This window comes from Oncorhynchus kisutch, linkage group LG10, assembly GCF_002021735.2.
Source record: "Oncorhynchus kisutch isolate 150728-3 linkage group LG10, Okis_V2, whole genome shotgun sequence".
Lineage (NCBI taxonomy): Eukaryota > Metazoa > Chordata > Actinopteri > Salmoniformes > Salmonidae > Oncorhynchus > Oncorhynchus kisutch.
In genome coordinates this window covers 65,143,175-65,162,431 of record NC_034183.2, presented here as the reverse complement: position 1 = coordinate 65,162,431, position 19,257 = coordinate 65,143,175, and the positions used below count along the sequence as shown (strand labels likewise).

The following is a 19,257-nucleotide window of genomic DNA, read 5'->3' as shown; positions in this document are numbered from 1 at the left end:
GTTTGTGTACCTGGGGTTGGCACGAATGTAGACAACAGGAGAGTGTGTAAGGGGGGGCGGCAGTGGTTTGTGTACCTGGGGTTGGCACGAATGTAGACAACAGGAGAGTGTGTAAGGGGAGGAGAGGCAGTGGTTTGTGTACCTGGGGTTGGCACGAATGTAGACAACAGGAGAGTGTGTGTGAGGGGAGGAGAGGCAGTGGTTGTGTACCTGGGGTTGGCACGAATGTAGACAACAGGAGAGTGTGAGGGGAGGAGGCAGTGGTTTGTGTACCTGGGGTTGGCACGAATGTAGACAACAGGAGAGTGTGAGGGGAGGAGGCAGTGGTTTGTGTACCTGGGGTTGGCACGAATGTAGACAACAGGAGAGTGTGAGGGGAGGCGGCAGTGGTTTGTGTACCTGGGGTTGGCACGAATGCAGACAACAGGAGAGTGTGAGGGGAGGAGGCAGTGGTTTGTGTACCTGGGGTTGGCACGAATGTAGACAACAGGAGAGTGTGAGGGGAGGAGGCAGTGGTTTGTGTACCTGGGGTTGGCACGAATGTAGACAACAGGAGAGTGTGAGGGGAGGAGGCAGTGGTTTGTGTACCTGGGGTTGGCACGAATGTAGACAACAGGAGAGTGTGAGGGGAGGAGGCAGTGGTTTGTGTACCTGGGGTTGGCACGAATGTAGACAACAGGAGAGTGTGTAAGGGGAGGAGAGGCAGTGGTTTGTGTACCTGGGGTTGGCACGAATGTAGACAACAGGAGAGTGTGAGGGGAGGAGGCAGTGGTTTGTGTACCTGGGGTTGGCACGAATGTAGACAACAGGAGAGTGTGTAAGGGGAGGAGAGGCAGTGGTTTGTGTACCTGGGGTTGGCACGAATGTAGACAACAGGAGAGTGTGAGGGGAGGAGGCAGTGGTTTGTGTACCTGGGGTTGGCACGAATGTAGACAACAGGAGAGTGTGAGGGGAGGAGGCAGTGGTTTGTGTACCTGGGGTTGGCACGAATGTAGACAACAGGAGAGTGTGAGGGGAGGAGGCAGTGGTTTGTGTACCTGGGGTTGGCACGAATGTAGACAACAGGAGAGTGTGAGGGGAGGAGGCAGTGGTTTGTGTACCTGGGGTTGGCACGAATGTAGACAACAGGAGAGTGTGAGGGGAGGAGGCAGTGGTTTGTGTACCTGGGGTTGGCACGAATGTAGACAACAGGAGAGTGTGTAAGGGGAGGAGAGGCAGTGGTTTGTGTACCTGGGGTTGGCACGAATGTAGACAACAGGAGAGTGTGTGTGAGGGGAGGAGGCAGTGGTTTGTGTACCTGGGGTTGGCACGAATGTAGACAACAGGAGAGTGTGTAAGGGGGGGGCGGCAGTGGTTTGTGTACCTGGGGTTGGCACGAATGTAGACAACAGGAGAGTGTGAGGGGAGGAGGCAGTGGTTTGTGTACCTGGGGTTGGCACGAATGTAGACAACAGGAGAGTGTGAGGGGAGGCGGCAGTGGTTTGTGTACCTGGGGTTGGCACGAATGCAGACAACAGGAGAGTGTGAGGGGAGGAGGCAGTGGTTTGTGTACCTGGGGTTGGCACGAATGTAGACAACAGGAGAGTGTGAGGGGAGGAGGCAGTGGTTTGTGTACCTGGGGTTGGCACGAATGTAGACAACAGGAGAGTGTGAGGGGAGGAGGCAGTGGTTTGTGTACCTGGGGTTGGCACGAATGTAGACAACAGGAGAGTGTGAGGGGAGGAGGCAGTGGTTTGTGTACCTGGGGTTGGCACGAATGTAGACAACAGGAGAGTGTGTAAGGGGAGGAGAGGCAGTGGTTTGTGTACCTGGGGTTGGCACGAATGTAGACAACAGGAGAGTGTGAGGGGAGGAGGCAGTGGTTTGTGTACCTGGGGTTGGCACGAATGTAGACAACAGGAGAGTGTGAGGGGAGGAGGCAGTGGTTTGTGTACCTGGGGTTGGCACGAATGTAGACAACAGGAGAGTGTGAGGGGAGGAGGCAGTGGTTTGTGTACCTGGGGTTGGCACGAATGTAGACAACAGGAGAGTGTGTAAGGGGAGGAGAGGCAGTGGTTTGTGTACCTGGGGTTGGCACGAATGTAGACAACAGGAGAGTGTGTGTGAGGGGAGGAGGCAGTGGTTTGTGTACCTGGGGTTGGCACGAATGTAGACAACAGGAGAGTGTGTAAGGGGGGGGCGGCAGTGGTTTGTGTACCTGGGGTTGGCACGAATGTAGACAACAGGAGAGTGTGTAAGGGGAGGAGAGGCAGTGGTTTGTGTACCTGGGGTTGGCACGAATGTAGACAACAGGAGAGTGTGTGTGAGGGGAGGAGAGGCAGTGGTTTGTGTACCTGGGGTTGGCACGAATGTAGACAACAGGAGAGTGTGAGGGGAGGAGGCAGTGGTTTGTGTACCTGGGGTTGGCACGAATGTAGACAACAGGAGAGTGTGAGGGGAGGAGGCAGTGGTTTGTGTACCTGGGGTTGGCACGAATGTAGACAACAGGAGAGTGTGAGGGGAGGCGGCAGTGGTTTGTGTACCTGGGGTTGGCACGAATGCAGACAACAGGAGAGTGTGAGGGGAGGAGGCAGTGGTTTGTGTACCTGGGGTTGGCACGAATGTAGACAACAGGAGAGTGTGAGGGGAGGAGGCAGTGGTTTGTGTACCTGGGGTTGGCACGAATGTAGACAACAGGAGAGTGTGAGGGGAGGAGGCAGTGGTTTGTGTACCTGGGGTTGGCACGAATGTAGACAACAGGAGAGTGTGAGGGGAGGAGGCAGTGGTTTGTGTACCTGGGGTTGGCACGAATGTAGACAACAGGAGAGTGTGTAAGGGGAGGAGAGGCAGTGGTTTGTGTACCTGGGGTTGGCACGAATGTAGACAACAGGAGAGTGTATGTGAGGGGAGGAGGCAGTGGTTTGTGTACCTGGGGTTGGCACGAATGTAGACAACAGGAGAGTGTGTAAGGGGGGGGCGGCAGTGGTTTGTGTACCTGGGGTTGGCACGAATGTAGACAACAGGAGAGTGTGTAAGGGGAGGAGAGGCAGTGGTTTGTGTACCTGGGGTTGGCACGAATGTAGACAACAGGAGAGTGTGTGTGAGGGGAGGAGGCAGTGGTTTGTGTACCTGGGGTTGGCACGAATGTAGACAACAGGAGAGTGTGTAAGGGGAGGAGAGGCAGTGGTTTGTGTACCTGGGGTTGGCACGAATGTAGACAACAGGAGAGTGTGTAAGGGGAGGAGAGGCAGTGGTTTGTGTACCTGGGGTTGGCACGAATGTAGACAACAGGAGAGTGTGAGGGGAGGAGGCAGTGGTTTGTGTACCTGGGGTTGGCACGAATGTAGACAACAGGAGAGTGTGAGGGGAGGAGGCAGTGGTTTGTGTACCTGGGGTTGGCACGAATGTAGACAACAGGAGAGTGTGAGGGGAGGCGGCAGTGGTTTGTGTACCTGGGGTTGGCACGAATGTAGACAACAGGAGAGTGTGTAAGGGGAGGAGAGGCAGTGGTTTGTGTACCTGGGGTTGGCACGAATGTAGACAACAGGAGAGTGTGTGTGAGGGGAGGAGGCAGTGGTTTGTGTACCTGGGGTTGGCACGAATGTAGACAACAGGAGAGTGTGTAAGGGGGGGCGGCAGTGGTTTGTGTACCTGGGGTTGGCACGAATGCAGACAACAGGAGAGTGTGAGGGGAGGAGGCAGTGGTTTGTGTACCTGGGGTTGGCACGAATGTAGACAACAGGAGAGTGTGAGGGGAGGAGGCAGTGGTTTGTGTACCTGGGGTTGGCACGAATGTAGACAACAGGAGAGTGTGAGGGGAGGAGGCAGTGGTTTGTGTACCTGGGGTTGGCACGAATGTAGACAACAGGAGAGTGTGAGGGGAGGAGGCAGTGGTTTGTGTACCTGGGGTTGGCACGAATGTAGACAACAGGAGAGTGTGTAAGGGGAGGAGAGGCAGTGGTTTGTGTACCTGGGGTTGGCACGAATGTAGACAACAGGAGAGTGTGTGTGAGGGGAGGAGGCAGTGGTTTGTGTACCTGGGGTTGGCACGAATGTAGACAACAGGAGAGTGTGTAAGGGGGGGGGCGGCAGTGGTTTGTGTACCTGGGGTTGGCACGAATGTAGACAACAGGAGAGTGTGTAAGGGGAGGAGAGGCAGTGGTTTGTGTACCTGGGGTTGGCACGAATGTAGACAACAGGAGAGTGTGTGTGAGGGGAGGAGGCAGTGGTTTGTGTACCTGGGGTTGGCGCCGAATGTAGACAACAGGAGAGTGTGTAAGGGGAGGAGAGGCAGTGGTTTGTGTACCTGGGGTTGGCACGAATGTAGACAACAGGAGAGTGTGAGGGGAGGAGGCAGTGGTTTGTGTACCTGGGGTTGGCACGAATGTAGACAACAGGAGAGTGTGAGGGGAGGAGGCAGTGGTTTGTGTACCTGGGGTTGGCACGAATGTAGACAACAGGAGAGTGTGAGGGGAGGCGGCAGTGGTTTGTGTACCTGGGGTTGGCACGAATGTAGACAACAGGAGAGTGTGTAAGGGGAGGAGAGGCAGTGGATTGTGTACCTGGGGTTGGCACGAATGTAGACAACAGGAGAGTGTGTGTGAGGGGAGGAGGCAGTGGTTTGTGTACCTGGGGTTGGCACGAATGTAGACAACAGGAGAGTGTGTAAGGGGGGGGCGGCAGTGGTTTGTGTACCTGGGGTTGACACGAATGTAGACAACAGGAGAGTGTGTAAGGGGAGGAGAGGCAGCGGTTTGTGTACCTGGGGTTGGCACGAATGTAGACAACAGGAGAGTGTGTGTGAGGGGAGGAGGCAGTGGTTTGTGTACCTGGGGTTGGCACGAATGTAGACAACAGGAGAGTGTGTAAGGGGAGGAGAGGCAGTGGTTTGTGTACCTGGGGTTGGCACGAATGTAGACAACAGGAGAGTGTGAGGGGAGGAGGCAGTGGTTTGTGTACCTGGGGTTGGCACGAATGTAGACAACAGGAGAGTGTGAGGGGAGGAGGCAGTGGTTTGTGTACCTGGGGTTGGCACGAATGTAGACAACAGGAGAGTGTGAGGGGAGGCGGCAGTGGTTTGTGTACCTGGGGTTGGCACGAATGCAGACAACAGGAGAGTGTGAGGGGAGGAGGCAGTGGTTTGTGTACCTGGGGTTGGCACGAATGTAGACAACAGGAGAGTGTGAGGGGAGGAGGCAGTGGTTTGTGTACCTGGGGTTGGCACGAATGTAGACAACAGGAGAGTGTGAGGGGAGGAGGCAGTGGTTTGTGTACCTGGGGTTGGCACGAATGTAGACAACAGGAGAGTGTGAGGGGAGGAGGCAGTGGTTTGTGTACCTGGGGTTGGCACGAATGTAGACAACAGGAGAGTGTGAGGGGAGGCGGCAGTGGTTTGTGTACCTGGGGTTGGCACGAATGTAGACAACAGGAGAGTGTGTAAGGGGAGGAGAGGCAGTGGTTTGTGTACCTGGGGTTGGCACGAATGTAGACAACAGGAGAGTGTGTGTGAGGGGAGGAGGCAGTGGTTTGTGTACCTGGGGTTGGCACGAATGTAGACAACAGGAGAGTGTGAGGGGAGGAGGCAGTGGTTTGTGTACCTGGGGTTGGCACGAATGTAGACAACAGGAGAGTGTGAGGGGAGGAGAGGCAGTGGTTTGTGTACCTGGGGTTGGCACGAATGTAGACAACAGGAGAGTGTGTAAGGGGAGGAGGCAGTGGTTTGTGTACCTGGGGTTGGCACGAATGTAGACAACAGGAGAGTGTGTGGGGAGGAGAGGCAGAGGTTTGTGTACCTGGGGTTGGCACGAATGTAGACAACAGGAGAGTGTGAGGGGAGGAGGCAGTGGTTTGTGTACCTGGGGTTGGCACGAATGTAGACAACAGGAGAGTGTGAGGGGAGGAGAGGCAGTGGTTTGTGTACCTGGGGTTGGCACGAATGTAGACAACAGGAGAGTGTGTAAGGGGAGGAGGCAGTGGTTTGTGTACCTGGGGTTGGCACGAATGTAGACAACAGGAGAGTGTGAGGGGAGGAGAGGCAGTGGTTTGTGTACCTGGGGTTGGCACGAATGTAGACAACAGGCGAGAGTGTGAGGGGAGGAGGCAGTGGTTTGTGTACCTGGGGTTGGCACGAATGTAGACAACAGGCGAGAGTGTGAGGGGAGGAGGCAGTGGTTTGTGTATTTGTGAGAACAATGTTCAGCATGTATATACTGTATGTGTATATGACAGAAAGAGAGACAACACACACCGATAGATCACACCATTGACACTTGCCGGGAAAGACCATTATGCATAACAATCATAAAATAAGTTACAATAGTTTATCTTTTACTTATAGAATAAGAAACAGGCCTTTACAATATACATACATGTATTACAAAAAGCCAGATGTATAAATATGTTGTACTGCCTATAGTGCAGAGTTCAAACTGCAAACTGAGGCGAATGGAATTCTTCAATCATCTAATGATCTAACTACAGGGAGAGATAGAGATAAAATGCTTCTGTGGTTGTCACACTGCTGCATGGTTTCTATTGGTCACTCAAATGTTCTGATCACATATGACTGGCTACACTGTAAATGGACTGTTGCTCTCATGACAACAGTATGGGCATCATGATGACACCCAGCATTGTGCTCACAGTATACATGGCTCAATTCTCCTCTCTATCTTACTATTAAAGCACTCAGTGATAATGTTCTCTGTGAGGACTGGGGATGGTCAGTGCTCAGTATGGAGTGTTGAGCAGTATCAGGCTAAATCACTAGGTGCTGCCAGTCCCTTCCTCTCCCATTCAGAGCAGAGGCCAGACGCCAGAGGCTGGAATCATGTAACAACAACAAACCTATCATTCCACGTACCTTTCTCTATAAATATACATACTTTCATACATAAAAGCATACTGTTCACATATTGTACTCATATATAAAGAAATATATTAATTTTAAACTCATGCTTACATACAGTATTACTCAGCAATAACATGTATGATATGAAACAATTGTGAAACAAACAGTACTTTTCTAAAATCACTATTTTGATATGATAGTTTCCCTAAGTTGTATTGTTGAGGTTTTATTGTTTTTGTGTAGTCACTCTCACTGAGCCCGTGATGGGTGGAGGCGTTGTCTTGACTACACTCTTTAAAAAAAAGTGCTATCTAGAACCTAAGGGTTCTTTGGCTATCCCCATAGGAGAACCCTTTGAAGAACCCATTTTGGTTCCAGATAGAACACTTTTGAGTTCCATGTAGAATCCTTTCCACAGAGGGTTCTACATGGAACCTCAAAAAGGGTTCTACCTAGAACCAAAAAGGGTTCTCCTATGGGGACAGCCAAAGAACCCGTTTGGAACCCTTTTTTTTGTAAGAGTGCAGCTATCATAAGAAGAATGCACTAAGTCGCTCTGGATAAGAGGCACCCTGGCCTATAAAGTAACACCTACTGTCTAATTGACATTACATCTAATGTCCCAAGCATTATCTGTGTTAACATTTCTTCCACATTATCCTCTCCACCTTTCCTCCATCTCCTGCCCTCACTCCCTTCCTCTGTTTTTCCTGGTTACTCTGGACAGTAGGACACACACGCAGGACGAGTTGATGCGGACCCACCTCCAGCCCTGCAGACCGTTGTTGTCAACAGTGAGGGCTCGGACATATGTGTCCTTGGCCTTACACTGACTCACCCACTGTCTGATGTCCACGCCCCGGCAGCTGGCCCCGGACACACCTACGGGTCCTGTCCCTGTTCCTGCTGCCGAGGCCCCTGCCCCCCCTGCCTCCCGCTGCGGCACACCGCCCCTCTGCTGTTCCTCCTGGCGGCAGCGAGTCTCATAGAAGTACTGCTTCAGCGCCCCCTTGACTGTCTTGATCTCTGGCACGATGTTGACTGTTTTACCCCTATCGTCGAATACTGTCGTCTTGTCCGTTACCCACACACTCTCCGACTCACACACCGGCATCTCACCCCGCCCAGTGTGGGGCAAGTGCGAGCGCTTGTGCCTGGGGGCGGGGCGAGGGGGCTCCCTGGCCCCCCTGAGAGTGTCCACCCAGCTCAGCGGCACACTCCCGTCCGTCTCTCGGTCCCCATGACCCTCCATGTGTCCGTCTGCGTCCGACACTTCCTCCTCCTCCTCCTCCTCCTCCTTGTCCTCTCCTTCTATGGGCAACATGCCTGACTCCAGCATGAGGAGGAGGGGCGGGTGCTCTGGAGGAGAGGAAGAGAAAAGGACCCGTGGGTGTGCATCTAAAAACAGCAGCTCTTGCTTCTCCTTTACACCTTCCAGCCCCTGACCCAGCCCTAACCCTAGTCCCAATTCCATTCCTTCCTCTGACAGATCTGGACCTTTCCCAGCCCCACCCTCCCTCCCCCCCTCTCCCCTGTTATCACTGCTCTCTGTCCTAGCCTCTGCTCTCTGTGGGGTCCTCTGACTGGAGGGATCTGGCCTAGTTTTACTGTGGTGTCCAGCATTAGTGGAAGGTTTGTAAGTTTCCTGTTCATCGGTCCTGGGGTCTAGAGAGTGATGATGGTTTTCCTTCTGAGCCATGTCTCTAAAGCTGCTGTCATCACCAGCTCTGCTGCTGTCTGGTTTATAGTCCCCTAGTACATAGTTCTTCTGGGAGGGGTAGTCCTGATGACTGCTGCCATTGGTGCTCCTGAGTTTTCCTCCATCAGTGTTAGAATATTTATTTAAACCAACGCTGTTCGTGTTTTCTGTATGAAAATTGCTTTTTGACAGATAACTTTGTTGTTTTCGCTTCCCTTTCAAAGTTTGCACCTCCTCTTTAATTATGGAGGGGTTATTGTAGTCCTTGTAGTCCACATTGTAGGCCTGAGGAGCTGGAAGTGTGGCGTAAGATCCGGGGGAGTGACTGGAAGAGTCATCGATGTCCTCTGTGTGGTCGTCCAGGCTACTGCCAGGCTCCATCATCGCAGCAACAGTACTGGTCACAGGGCTGTGAGGGAAGGGCAGGGCCGAGGCGATCACCATGGCAACCAGGGGAAGCCAGTGCATCACTCCCAACACGTATCAACTGAGGATGGAGAGATGGGTATGGGGAGAGAGAGAGAGAGGAGAGACGAGTATGGGGAGAGAGAGAGAGAGGAGAGACGGGTATGGGGAGAGAGAGAGAGGAGAGACAGGTGTGGAGAGAGAGAGAGAGAGGAGAGACGGGTATGGGGAGAGAGAGAGAGAGGAGAGACATGTATGGGGAGAGATAGAGAGAGAGAGAGGAGAGACGGGTATGGGGAGAGAGAGAGGAGAGACATGTATGGGGAGAGATAGAGAGAGAGAGAGGAGAGACGGGTATGGGGAGAGAGAGAGAGAGGAGAGACGGGTATGGAGAGAGAAAGAGAGAGGAGAGACGGGTATGGGGAGAGAGAGAGAGGAGAGACGGGTATGGGGAGAGAGAGAGAGAGGAGAGACATGTATGGGGAGAGATAGAGAGAGAGAGAGGAGAGACGGGTATGGGGAGAGAGAGAGAGAGAGGAGAGACGGGTATGGAGAGAGAGAGACAGAGACGGGTATGGAGAGAGAGAGAGGAGAGACGGATATGGAGAGAGAGAGAGAGAGAGACGGGTATGGAGAGAGAGAGAGGAGAGAGACGGATATGGAGAGAGAGAGAGTGAGAGAGAGAGTGAGAGAGAGAGAGAGACGGGTATGGGGAGAGAGAGAGAGAGGAGAGACGGGTATGGATAGCGAGAGAGAGAGAGAGAGAGAGAGAGAGAGAGAGAGAGAGCGAGAGAGAGAGAGAGAGGGGAGAGACAGGGATGGGGAGAGAGAGAGAGAGACAGAGAGAGAGAGAGAGAGAGAGAGAGAGAGAGAGAGAGTGAGACGGGTATGGAGAGTAGAGAGAGGAGAGAGACGGATATGGAGAGGAGAGAGAGAGAGAGAGAGAGACGGGTATGGGGAGAGCGAGAGAGCGAGAGAGCGAGAGACAGAGAGAGAGAGAGAGGAGAGAGACGGATATGGAGAGAGAGAGAGGAGAGAGAGAGAGAGAGAGAGAGAGAGAGAGAGAGAGAGAGAGAGAGAGAGGAGAGACGGGTATGGGGAGAGAGAGAGAGGAGAGACGGGTATGGGGAGAGCGAGAGAGCGAGAGAGAGAGAGAGAGAGAGAGAGAGAGAGAGAGAGAGAGAGAGAGAGAGAGAGAGGAGAGAGACGGATATGGAGAGAGAGAGAGAGAGAGAGAGAGAGAGAGAGAGAGAGAGAGAGAGAGAGGAAGGAGAGACGGGTATGGGGAGAGAGAGAGAGAGAGAGAGACAGAGAGAGAGACAGAGAGAGAGAGAGAGAGAGAGAGAGAGAGAGAGAGAGAGAGAGAGAGAGGAGAGAGAGAGGAGAAATGGGGTTAAAACAGTGTTCAATACAGTAAATGTGGAACTCTCATGAAAAGATAAAACAAGCCTTTTTACTGGTGCTAACCTGTAGCTTAACGGTTAACTCTAGCAGTTAGAGGTAGCTTTATAATCTTAGCAGAACTCAAGGAAAACAGGGAAAACTGCAGAAAGATCAGTTTATCCATGTGAGGAGACTGTGGAACAATGGACATGCAGCAGAACAGATCCCCTGCCTGCCCGGTTGGCTGCCCGGTTGTTGGCCTTCAAATGGAGCCTCTATAATCCTGCTATGTGTGTCGACTGTGGGTCATTAATCTCACAGCCAAAGGAAATGAATTACAACTCAAGCAGTCATAATGAGGCTGCGAAGTGGTCAATTCTATAAACAGATTTGGTTTGGTGCATGTCAGTTTGCAAAAACATACATGTGCATACGAGTAAATACGCAAACTTTGATCCAATAAATGTTTTGCCTTGTGGCAGAAAATAAGGCATTTCACAGTAATAACTGAACTAATCGTTTATTTGTTGTTGTGACAGATGCTGAACTTAGACTTGGAAACATAAAAAAGTGAAACCAGAAATACTTGAAGAAGAGTTTTTCTTCTCAAAAGCTCCAGAAAATCCTGGCCCTTGGCCAATTCTCTGAAGGTTTGCATCACAACCTCCTTTGAACACAATGATGAATGATGAGTGATACCAGAGAAACCTTTAACCGCTTCCCTAGTACTTCCAGAGAAGCTAAACACCTTCTTCGCACGCTTTGAGGATAACACAGTGCCACCGACGTGGCCCGCTACCAAGGACTGTGGGCTCTCCTTCTCCGTGGCTAACTTGAGTAAGACTTTTAAGCATGTTAACCCTTGTAAGGCTGCCGGCCCAGACCGCATCCCAAGCCGTGTCCTCAGAGCATGTGCAGACCAGCTGGCTGGAGTGTTTACGGACATATTCAAACTCTCCCTATCCCAGTCGGCTGTCCCCACTTCCTTCAACATGTCCACCATTGTTCCTGTACCCAAGAAAGCAAAGGTAACTGAACTAAATGACTATCGCCCCGTAGCACTCAATTATGTCATCATAAAGTGCTTTGAGAGACTAGTCAAGGATCATATCATCCACTTAAATTTGCTTACCGCCCCAATAGATCCACAGATGATGCAATCGCCATCGCACTGCCCTATAACATCTGGACAAGAGGAATACCTACATAAGAATGCTGTTCATTAACTATAGCTCAACATTCAACACCATAGTACCCTCCAAGCTCATCATTAAGCTTGGGGCCCCCAGGTTTGAAGGTAGGAAACAACACCTCCACTTCACTGATCCTCAACACAGGGGCCCCAAAAGGGTGTGTGCTCAGCCCCCTCTTATACTCCATGTTCACACATGACTGCGTGGCCATGCACACCTCCACCTCAATCATCAAGTTTGCAGACAACACAACAGTAGTAGGACTGATTACCAACAATGACGAGACAGCATACAGGGAGGAGGTGTTGGCCCTGGGAGGGTGGTGCCAGGAAAATAACCTCTCACGTAATGTCAACAAAACAAAGCTGATTGTGTAATTTAGGAAACAGCAGTGGGAGCACCCCCTATCCACATTGACGGGACCGCAGTGGAGAAGGTGGAAAGCTTCAAGTTCCTCGGCGTACACGTCACTGACAAACTGAATTGGTCCACCCACACAGACATTGTAGTGAAGAAGGCACAACAGCGCCTCTTCAACCTCAGGAGGCTGAACAAATTTGGCATGATACCTAAAACCCTCACAAACCTTTACAGATGCATCCTGTCGGGCTGTATCATCACCTGGTACGGCAACTGCACCGCATGCAGTTGGGTGGTGCGGTCTGCCCAACGCATCACCAGGGGCAAACTACCTGCCCTACAGCACCAGATGTCACAGGAAGGCCAAAAATGATAATCAAAGACAACAACCACCCGAGTCACTGCCTGTTCACCCCACTATCATCCAGATGGCGAGGTCAGTACATGTGCATCAAAGCTGGGACCGGGAGACTGAAAAACAGCTTCTATCTCAAGGCCATCAGACTGTTAAATACTGTAGCCATCAGTAGCACCTTAGAGGCTGCTGCCCTATATACATAGACTTGAAATCCCTGGCCACTTTAATAATGTTTACATATTGCATTACTCATCTCATATGTATATACTGTATTCTATTCTATTATGCTGTATCTTAGTCTATGCCGCTCTGACATTGCTTGTCCAAATATTTATTTATTATTAATTCCATTCCTTTACTTTGGATTTGTGTGTATTGTTTGTATTGTTGCGAAATGGTTAGATATTACTTGTTAGATATTACTGCACTGTTGTAGCTAGATACACAAGCATTTCACTACACCCGCAATAACATCTGCCGAACACGTGTATGTGACCAATAAAATGTGGTTTTAACCAATTCCCCGATCCTCTATCCTCTCACTCACACCTGCCACCAGAGGGCAAAGCAGACCATCATATTCAACTTGATACGTTTTCAAGATAATATGGTACTACAATAATAATCTATTGACTGAGCTTCAATGTCATATTAGTATATCAACTATGGCATTGGATTGGCAGTTTCATGTAAAAGTGTAACATTAAAGACTTTTTGAAAGGACATTCTACTCCAAAATGTAATTATGTTCACTTCCTTTAGAACTCTTCTGAAAATCGAGGACAGTTTCCTTTTATCTCATGACCTCAATGACATCACCAACCAATTCTATATGAACCCTAAAAATAATTTAGCTGGCGTAAAGTTGCTGTATAATAATTATTACATACATCTACATATGTAGAATCTTAATTTGAGCCAATTTGCTACAGCAGGAAAAGAATCCTGCAGCAACAGGAAATGTAAATGATTATGTGGATTATAATTAATGGACATTTTTGTAAGGGTTGATGATTTTGGGCACTAGAATCCTCTATTTCTATGGTTGGCTGCACTTCCAGGATTACAAACTAGCTAGCTAGTTACCTGGGAGGTTTCTTGGAAGATCTGATGAGAATCTGAGGAAGATATGTAACTTGTTATAACTTGTCGCTCTGAACTTGTCACTCTGAACTTGGCGCCAACAATTTAGCAGCGGCTATGCGCCACTGTTAAAGGAATATAAGGGAAACACTGATCAGTACAGCAAGAACACATGCCTTCCTCTGGTTCGCGTTTTGTCTGAAGAGGCCTGCTACATATGTGGCATATCATGATGGTGTCACACATCGTGTAGGACTAGTCAACCATGATTATGAGGATTCCTCTGAGAGAGCATATGGCCTCCACCCAGAAAAAGATGAACCCACTTCCAAGACGGAGTCATGTGTCACTTCTATTTATCTGTTATTGTGTGAAAAAGGGAAGGAGGACATTTAGAAAGAGTTTAAAAGGGTAGAATGCTCAGAATGTCTGTGATTTGGGTTTACTGCTAACTTCAGGTGTCCCCAGACCAGACAACAGACTGAGAAAGGGAGGGAGAGGGGGAGACTGAGAAAGGGAGAGATAGAGAGATAGAGAGATAGATAGAGAGACAGACAGACAGACAGACAGACAGACAGACAGACAGACAGACAGACAGACAGACAGACAGACAGACAGACAGACAGACAGACAGACAGACAGACAGACAGACAGACAGACAGACAGACAGACAGACAGACAGACAGACAGATAGATAGATAGATAGATAGATAGATAGATAGATAGATAGATAGATAGATAGATAGATAGATAGATAGATAGATAGATAGATAGATAGATAGATAGATAGATAGATAGATAGATAGATAGATAGATAGATAGATAGATAGATAGATAGATAGATAGATAGATAGATAGATAGATAGATAGATAGATAGATAGATAGATAGATAGATAGATAGATAGATAGATAGATAGATAGATAGATAGATAGATAGATAGATAGATAGATAGATAGATAGATAGATAGATAGATAGATAGATAGATAGATAGGTGAGAGAGAAAGACAGAGAGGGAGAAAGAAAGATACAGTGAGAGAAAGAGAAATGACAGGAGATTCACTACACCTGACCACACCTGGTACACAATGCAGTAGTGATTAGTAAAAGAACCAGGGACATTAGATGACGCATCAGTCATGCATTTATGCTTGCATGCTGTGGGCCTCGTTCCCTGGTGATACACAAATCACATCAAAGGACTCGTTTCCTCTTTTCTCTTATTGGCACAGGGCCATCCATAAGTTCGTAAACACAGGTGTGCTGTGTGCTGTATGCAAATAAAGTGTCCTGAAGTGCCATTCTGGGTTCTGGTTAGTTCCAGCCCAGACAGATGGTGAGCTGCAGAAGAGCACTGTCAATTATAGATGAACATGCACTGTGCCATGTGGCAACAGACAACAGACATGTGGCAACAGACAACACAGACAGAGAGAGACAGAGACAGAGACAGAGACAGAGACAGAGACAGAGACAGAGACAGAGACAGAGACAGAGACAGAGACAGAGACAGAGACAGAGACAGAGACAGAGACAGAGAGACAGAGACAGAGAGAGGTGAACAACAGTCAGTTATTCAATCAGTGGCATTACGATCCCCATGTATTTTTATAAATGGACATCATGTATATAAAACAACCTTTTAAGGCTGTGTGTGTGTTTAGTGGAAGAGTTGGTTGTAAGCTTTTCTGAGAACACACACCAGACAGGCAGGCAGACACACGCGCTAGAGACCATATCAGTGTACTCTGTGGCACAGGAGCTTTTCATCATCATGGTCCATTTGCTACAATGACACGCGCCATTTACACTCCCTGCATGGCCAGACAAGGACCTCCTCACTCCTCAGCTGTCTGGATAAGACCAAAACACTGTCCCAACCAGCAAATCTCAAACAATCTCACAAATGAATAGATCCCAATCCCCCAAACGAACACACTCGGTCTATAGAAAAAACATCCCAAAACCACAGATTCAAAACTATAAGAAAACACAAGATTTCCCCAACTAATTTACAAAACCTCCAAACATTATCCAAACGAACACTCCAAACCCCAAACCCTGTCAAAACAAACCTTCTGACTCCAAACCAAAACACTCCCCCAAGTTCCTACAGAAAACCAAACTGCCCAACAGTTCAAAAACACACAATTTAAAAAAATTCTCTTCAAATAAACAGACACAACATAACACTGCTACAACAAAGTCATACATACAACTTACAGCTAGGCCTAAATCTCACAAATAAACCTGGTGATTAGGGATAGGTGCCTTAAGGTTGTTGGTTTGACTTATCTTTTAGATGGTTACCTGAGAAGTATATTGTTGGTATGAAATGACAGAGAAGGAGGAGTGAGAGAGGATGGAGAGGAATGAGACTGGGAAGCTAGAATTAGTCTGGGAGGCTCTGTTAGGAAACAGTGAGAAGAGAATTCCATTAAGCTGGCTCCACACCTGGCAGTGGCTACTGTGCAATTATCCTGTTAACAACTAATCCGCTTCATGTGTGGTTAATGGGCCGGATGTCCATTTGTCCGTCTGAGATGATTCATTATGTCAAGGCCCAGACCAGTCGGGATAATCATATCTCTTTGGAGTCAACACGTAACCTTATGGACATGTGTGTGTGTGTGTACTGAAATAATCCGTCCATAGACCAGATTAGTCAGTGCAATGTGTAGACTTCTTCATAGCCTAACTGTGACAGAGGTCAACTTCACGCCTGTGACACCTGCTGTGCCTAGAGCAGAGGAAACACTACAGCAGGTTGTTTGTCTTTGTTTTTCTCTGTCTCTGTATGGCCTGAGACGGAGTAAAAGCCTTGTGCTCATGAGTTTTGAACACGTAACAGTGGTTAGCGGTCATTCTGTGCAAACAGCCCATTAATTAGGATTCTATGATTGTGTCATTCCACGCTTTAGTCTAACTGGGTATCTACCCTGGGCTCTCTCTGGCCTTGGCTCTGTTTACAGCTTTTTCAGTTCACAGTTCACATTCAGTTCACACACACACGCGTGCACGCACGCAAACACACACACACACACACACACACACACACACACACACACACACACACACACACACACACACACACACACACACACACACACACACACATAATCTTAATTTGAGCCAGTTTGCTGTAGCAGGAAAATAATCCTGTAGAAACACAAAATGTGAATTATTAGGTGGATTATAAATAATGGACATTTTTTTGTAGGGGTTGATACATTTTTCGTTAGGATACACACACCCCACACACAAAAAAGCACACACACACAGCATAAACATAAATATGCAAGGACCTGTCAAATCTAATCAGGCACTGACCCAAAGGATAAATGCCAGTCAATCTGACCATAGGAAGAAAGGAGAGCAGCAGTGCAGTGTGAATTAAGCTGTCTACCAGAAGGGAGGCTCCATGAAGGAAACATTCCATATGGTACCATGTTCTTACCTAATCGGCGTTGAAAACCACAGAACGTTTTCCTTAAGCGTTTAACCAACTGAAGGTGGTGCACATTGTATTATTTACATGCAAAGGGCCACGTTTGCACGGCAAATTAAAAGCATCATCTGGAAGATTTCCTGCTGTTCTTTGGTTATTTTTATTTCAATGAATGATATAACCATTGATTCTTGTATATAATGTATTATTCCTCATGAGTTTAATATAACTGTCTTCTTACTCCATCACAACACAACAGTAGGCCTTATTTACTTCAGTAAACAAACAATGTATTCCTGGAAAATGTTTTAAACTACCATGCATGCAATAGATTGTCAGTACTTGCATTCAAAGCCCCACTATGAATACGAGAGTGGTTACATTTCCTAAACCCCATCTCTCAGCTTCCTACCAAACCAAGTGAGGGTCTGCTGTTGGGCTGAAACACATACTCAGGATTGTGGCTTTAATGCACTCTGCTACTGGTAAAGGGACATAATCATAGTAGTCTAATTTTTCAGGGACATTATGCACTTAATGTCATTAATTACTTTTAACACAAGAGGTAAACAACAACCTAAATCTCCAAAATTCACACAAAGTAGACTATCGGCAAGATTTCAGTAGATTATTGATCAATTGGCCTGATGACCTGTCAATTTCTGTGATCTCGAGCATACACCTGCAGATTAGGATTAGGTTATATGTAGCCTATTATCATATCTGAATACTTGTGAAAGAAAAAAAACAGTGGAGAATTAAATTAGGCTATCCAATAATGCGCTGTGGCAAACCCAACAGAAGATGTATTAACCGAAAGTGTCCATAGCTCGTGTTAATACATATGCAAATAAATTAACATATACATGAATTGCAGTTTGTAAAATGGACACGACAAGTAAATGTGTACCGTTTAGGTGAGATCCGGACCACGCGTCCTTCCAGTTGACACCACATTGGTTATAGACTAATTGTCCGAGAGAGTTGGCGAAGTGGAAAACTCTCAATATTGGTTTACATGGAAAAGTGGCGAAGTGGAAAACTCTCAATATTGGTTTACATGGAAAAGTTACGTTTTCATATTCAATTCAAATTAACTTCCCACGTCACAAAAAATGTCTATTATATCAGTTAGCCATGTCCGTTTGAATTAAACAACAATCATTTTAAAAAACGATGGGAAGAAAAAATAAATATGCAAAAACCGCTCCGTCCTAACCGCGCTTTAAACAAGACAGACAACGTGAAGTTTGATAAAAGAAAAAAGACATATCTATGCATGATTCGGTCAAGATCTCATCCTCCTGACGTTGTTCTTCATATTCCATAAAAAGAGGAACTCTAACTTATTTAAATTGAAGTCGACATACACAGTAAACTAATCGATGTCTCTATAACGACTGGCAGCGAAGCGCTGCGGTCCGTTTAGGCTACGTTGGGATCAACAAAGTTTGTCAAATTCTTCCCAGTTCTCAAAAACTCCGCCTGTAGCCTAAACGCGAATAGCTTCTGGTTGCTTTTGGAGCGGAGGAGAGGGAGGACAAGATGAGGCGAGCGAGTTTTTTGAAGGGGGTAAAGGACAGAGGGGGAAAGAAAGCACAGAAGAAACAACAGGACGAGGAACATCTGTGAGAAGGATATCGAATGCCAAGTTTTCTCAATAGAAAAAGTATAGCCCCAAACAGCCTAACTGCTGGTTATTAGGGATGAAGAAAAACAGTATTATAGATTTAATATATTCATTTAAGCAATGATTTACCTTTACCTCAGCCTTCCTTTCCCTGGGAAATCATGAGGCTAAACTGGGTTAAGGTTCATAACTCGCCTACTGTCTAGGCCTACTGTCTAGGCCTACTGTCTAATACGTATAACACATCATAACATACCTATAAGTACTGTACCTAATCACAATTTGAGGTAATTGGATGAGGTGGGACATGTTGGGTGCGGATGAGTATGAGTCAGGTTAACTAGTGCATATAACACATCATAACCTACCTGTAAATACTGTACCTAATCACAATTTGAGGTGTTTGGATGACTTTGGACAGCTATCTTCTGATTGTTTGAAGATAGTTGACATATACCAGACCGCATGTCTAGTATACTAGGCTACTGTGTAGGTCTTTAGGCCAACATTTGAGGTTTGGCCGACTCGACAAGAAACTGGTGAAGATGAAACCATGGCTGAGAGCTGAGACCTAGGCTACTGTGAAGACAGTGGAGTTATGACAGACAGTTCATCTAGATGGGTCTTCGCGCCAGCTGAGTATGTAGCCTATGTTCTTTTAACCTTGGAGAACAGCGCGTCCACTGAGTCAGTCCACCTTGAAGTTTGTTGTTGAAAAGGAAACCATAAATTGGTAGATGAGCAGAGGAAGGCTTTACCTTTTCCCTGTGTCTGCGTCTCTCAGACACTCTTTCTTTCTTTACCAAGGTAGTGGTTTCCATCTCACTAAAACCTTTTTTCCATGAATGTTTAAAAAGATGAAAGGATAA

General features: G+C 47.8%; 1 protein-coding gene across 1 annotated transcript; it reads right to left on the bottom strand.

Moving 5' to 3' along the window:
* Nucleotides 1-7,300: 7,300 nt before the first annotated feature.
* On the bottom strand, nucleotides 7,301-18,281 carry LOC109885540 (uncharacterized). The gene is made up of 2 exons (XM_031834737.1): nucleotides 17,669-18,281; nucleotides 7,301-9,015 (listed from the first exon to the last, which is right to left on the bottom strand). The coding sequence occupies exon 2, from the start codon at nucleotides 8,994-8,996 to the stop codon at nucleotides 7,518-7,520; it is 1,479 nt and encodes a 492-aa protein (XP_031690597.1). The 5' UTR covers nucleotides 8,997-9,015; nucleotides 17,669-18,281; the 3' UTR covers nucleotides 7,301-7,517.
* Nucleotides 18,282-19,257: the final 976 nt, after the last annotated feature.

Coding starts and splice junctions, on each gene's coding strand:
- LOC109885540 (XM_031834737.1), bottom strand. CDS start 8,996: ATGCACTGGCTTCCCCTGGTTGCCATGGTGATCGCCTCGGCCCTGCCC.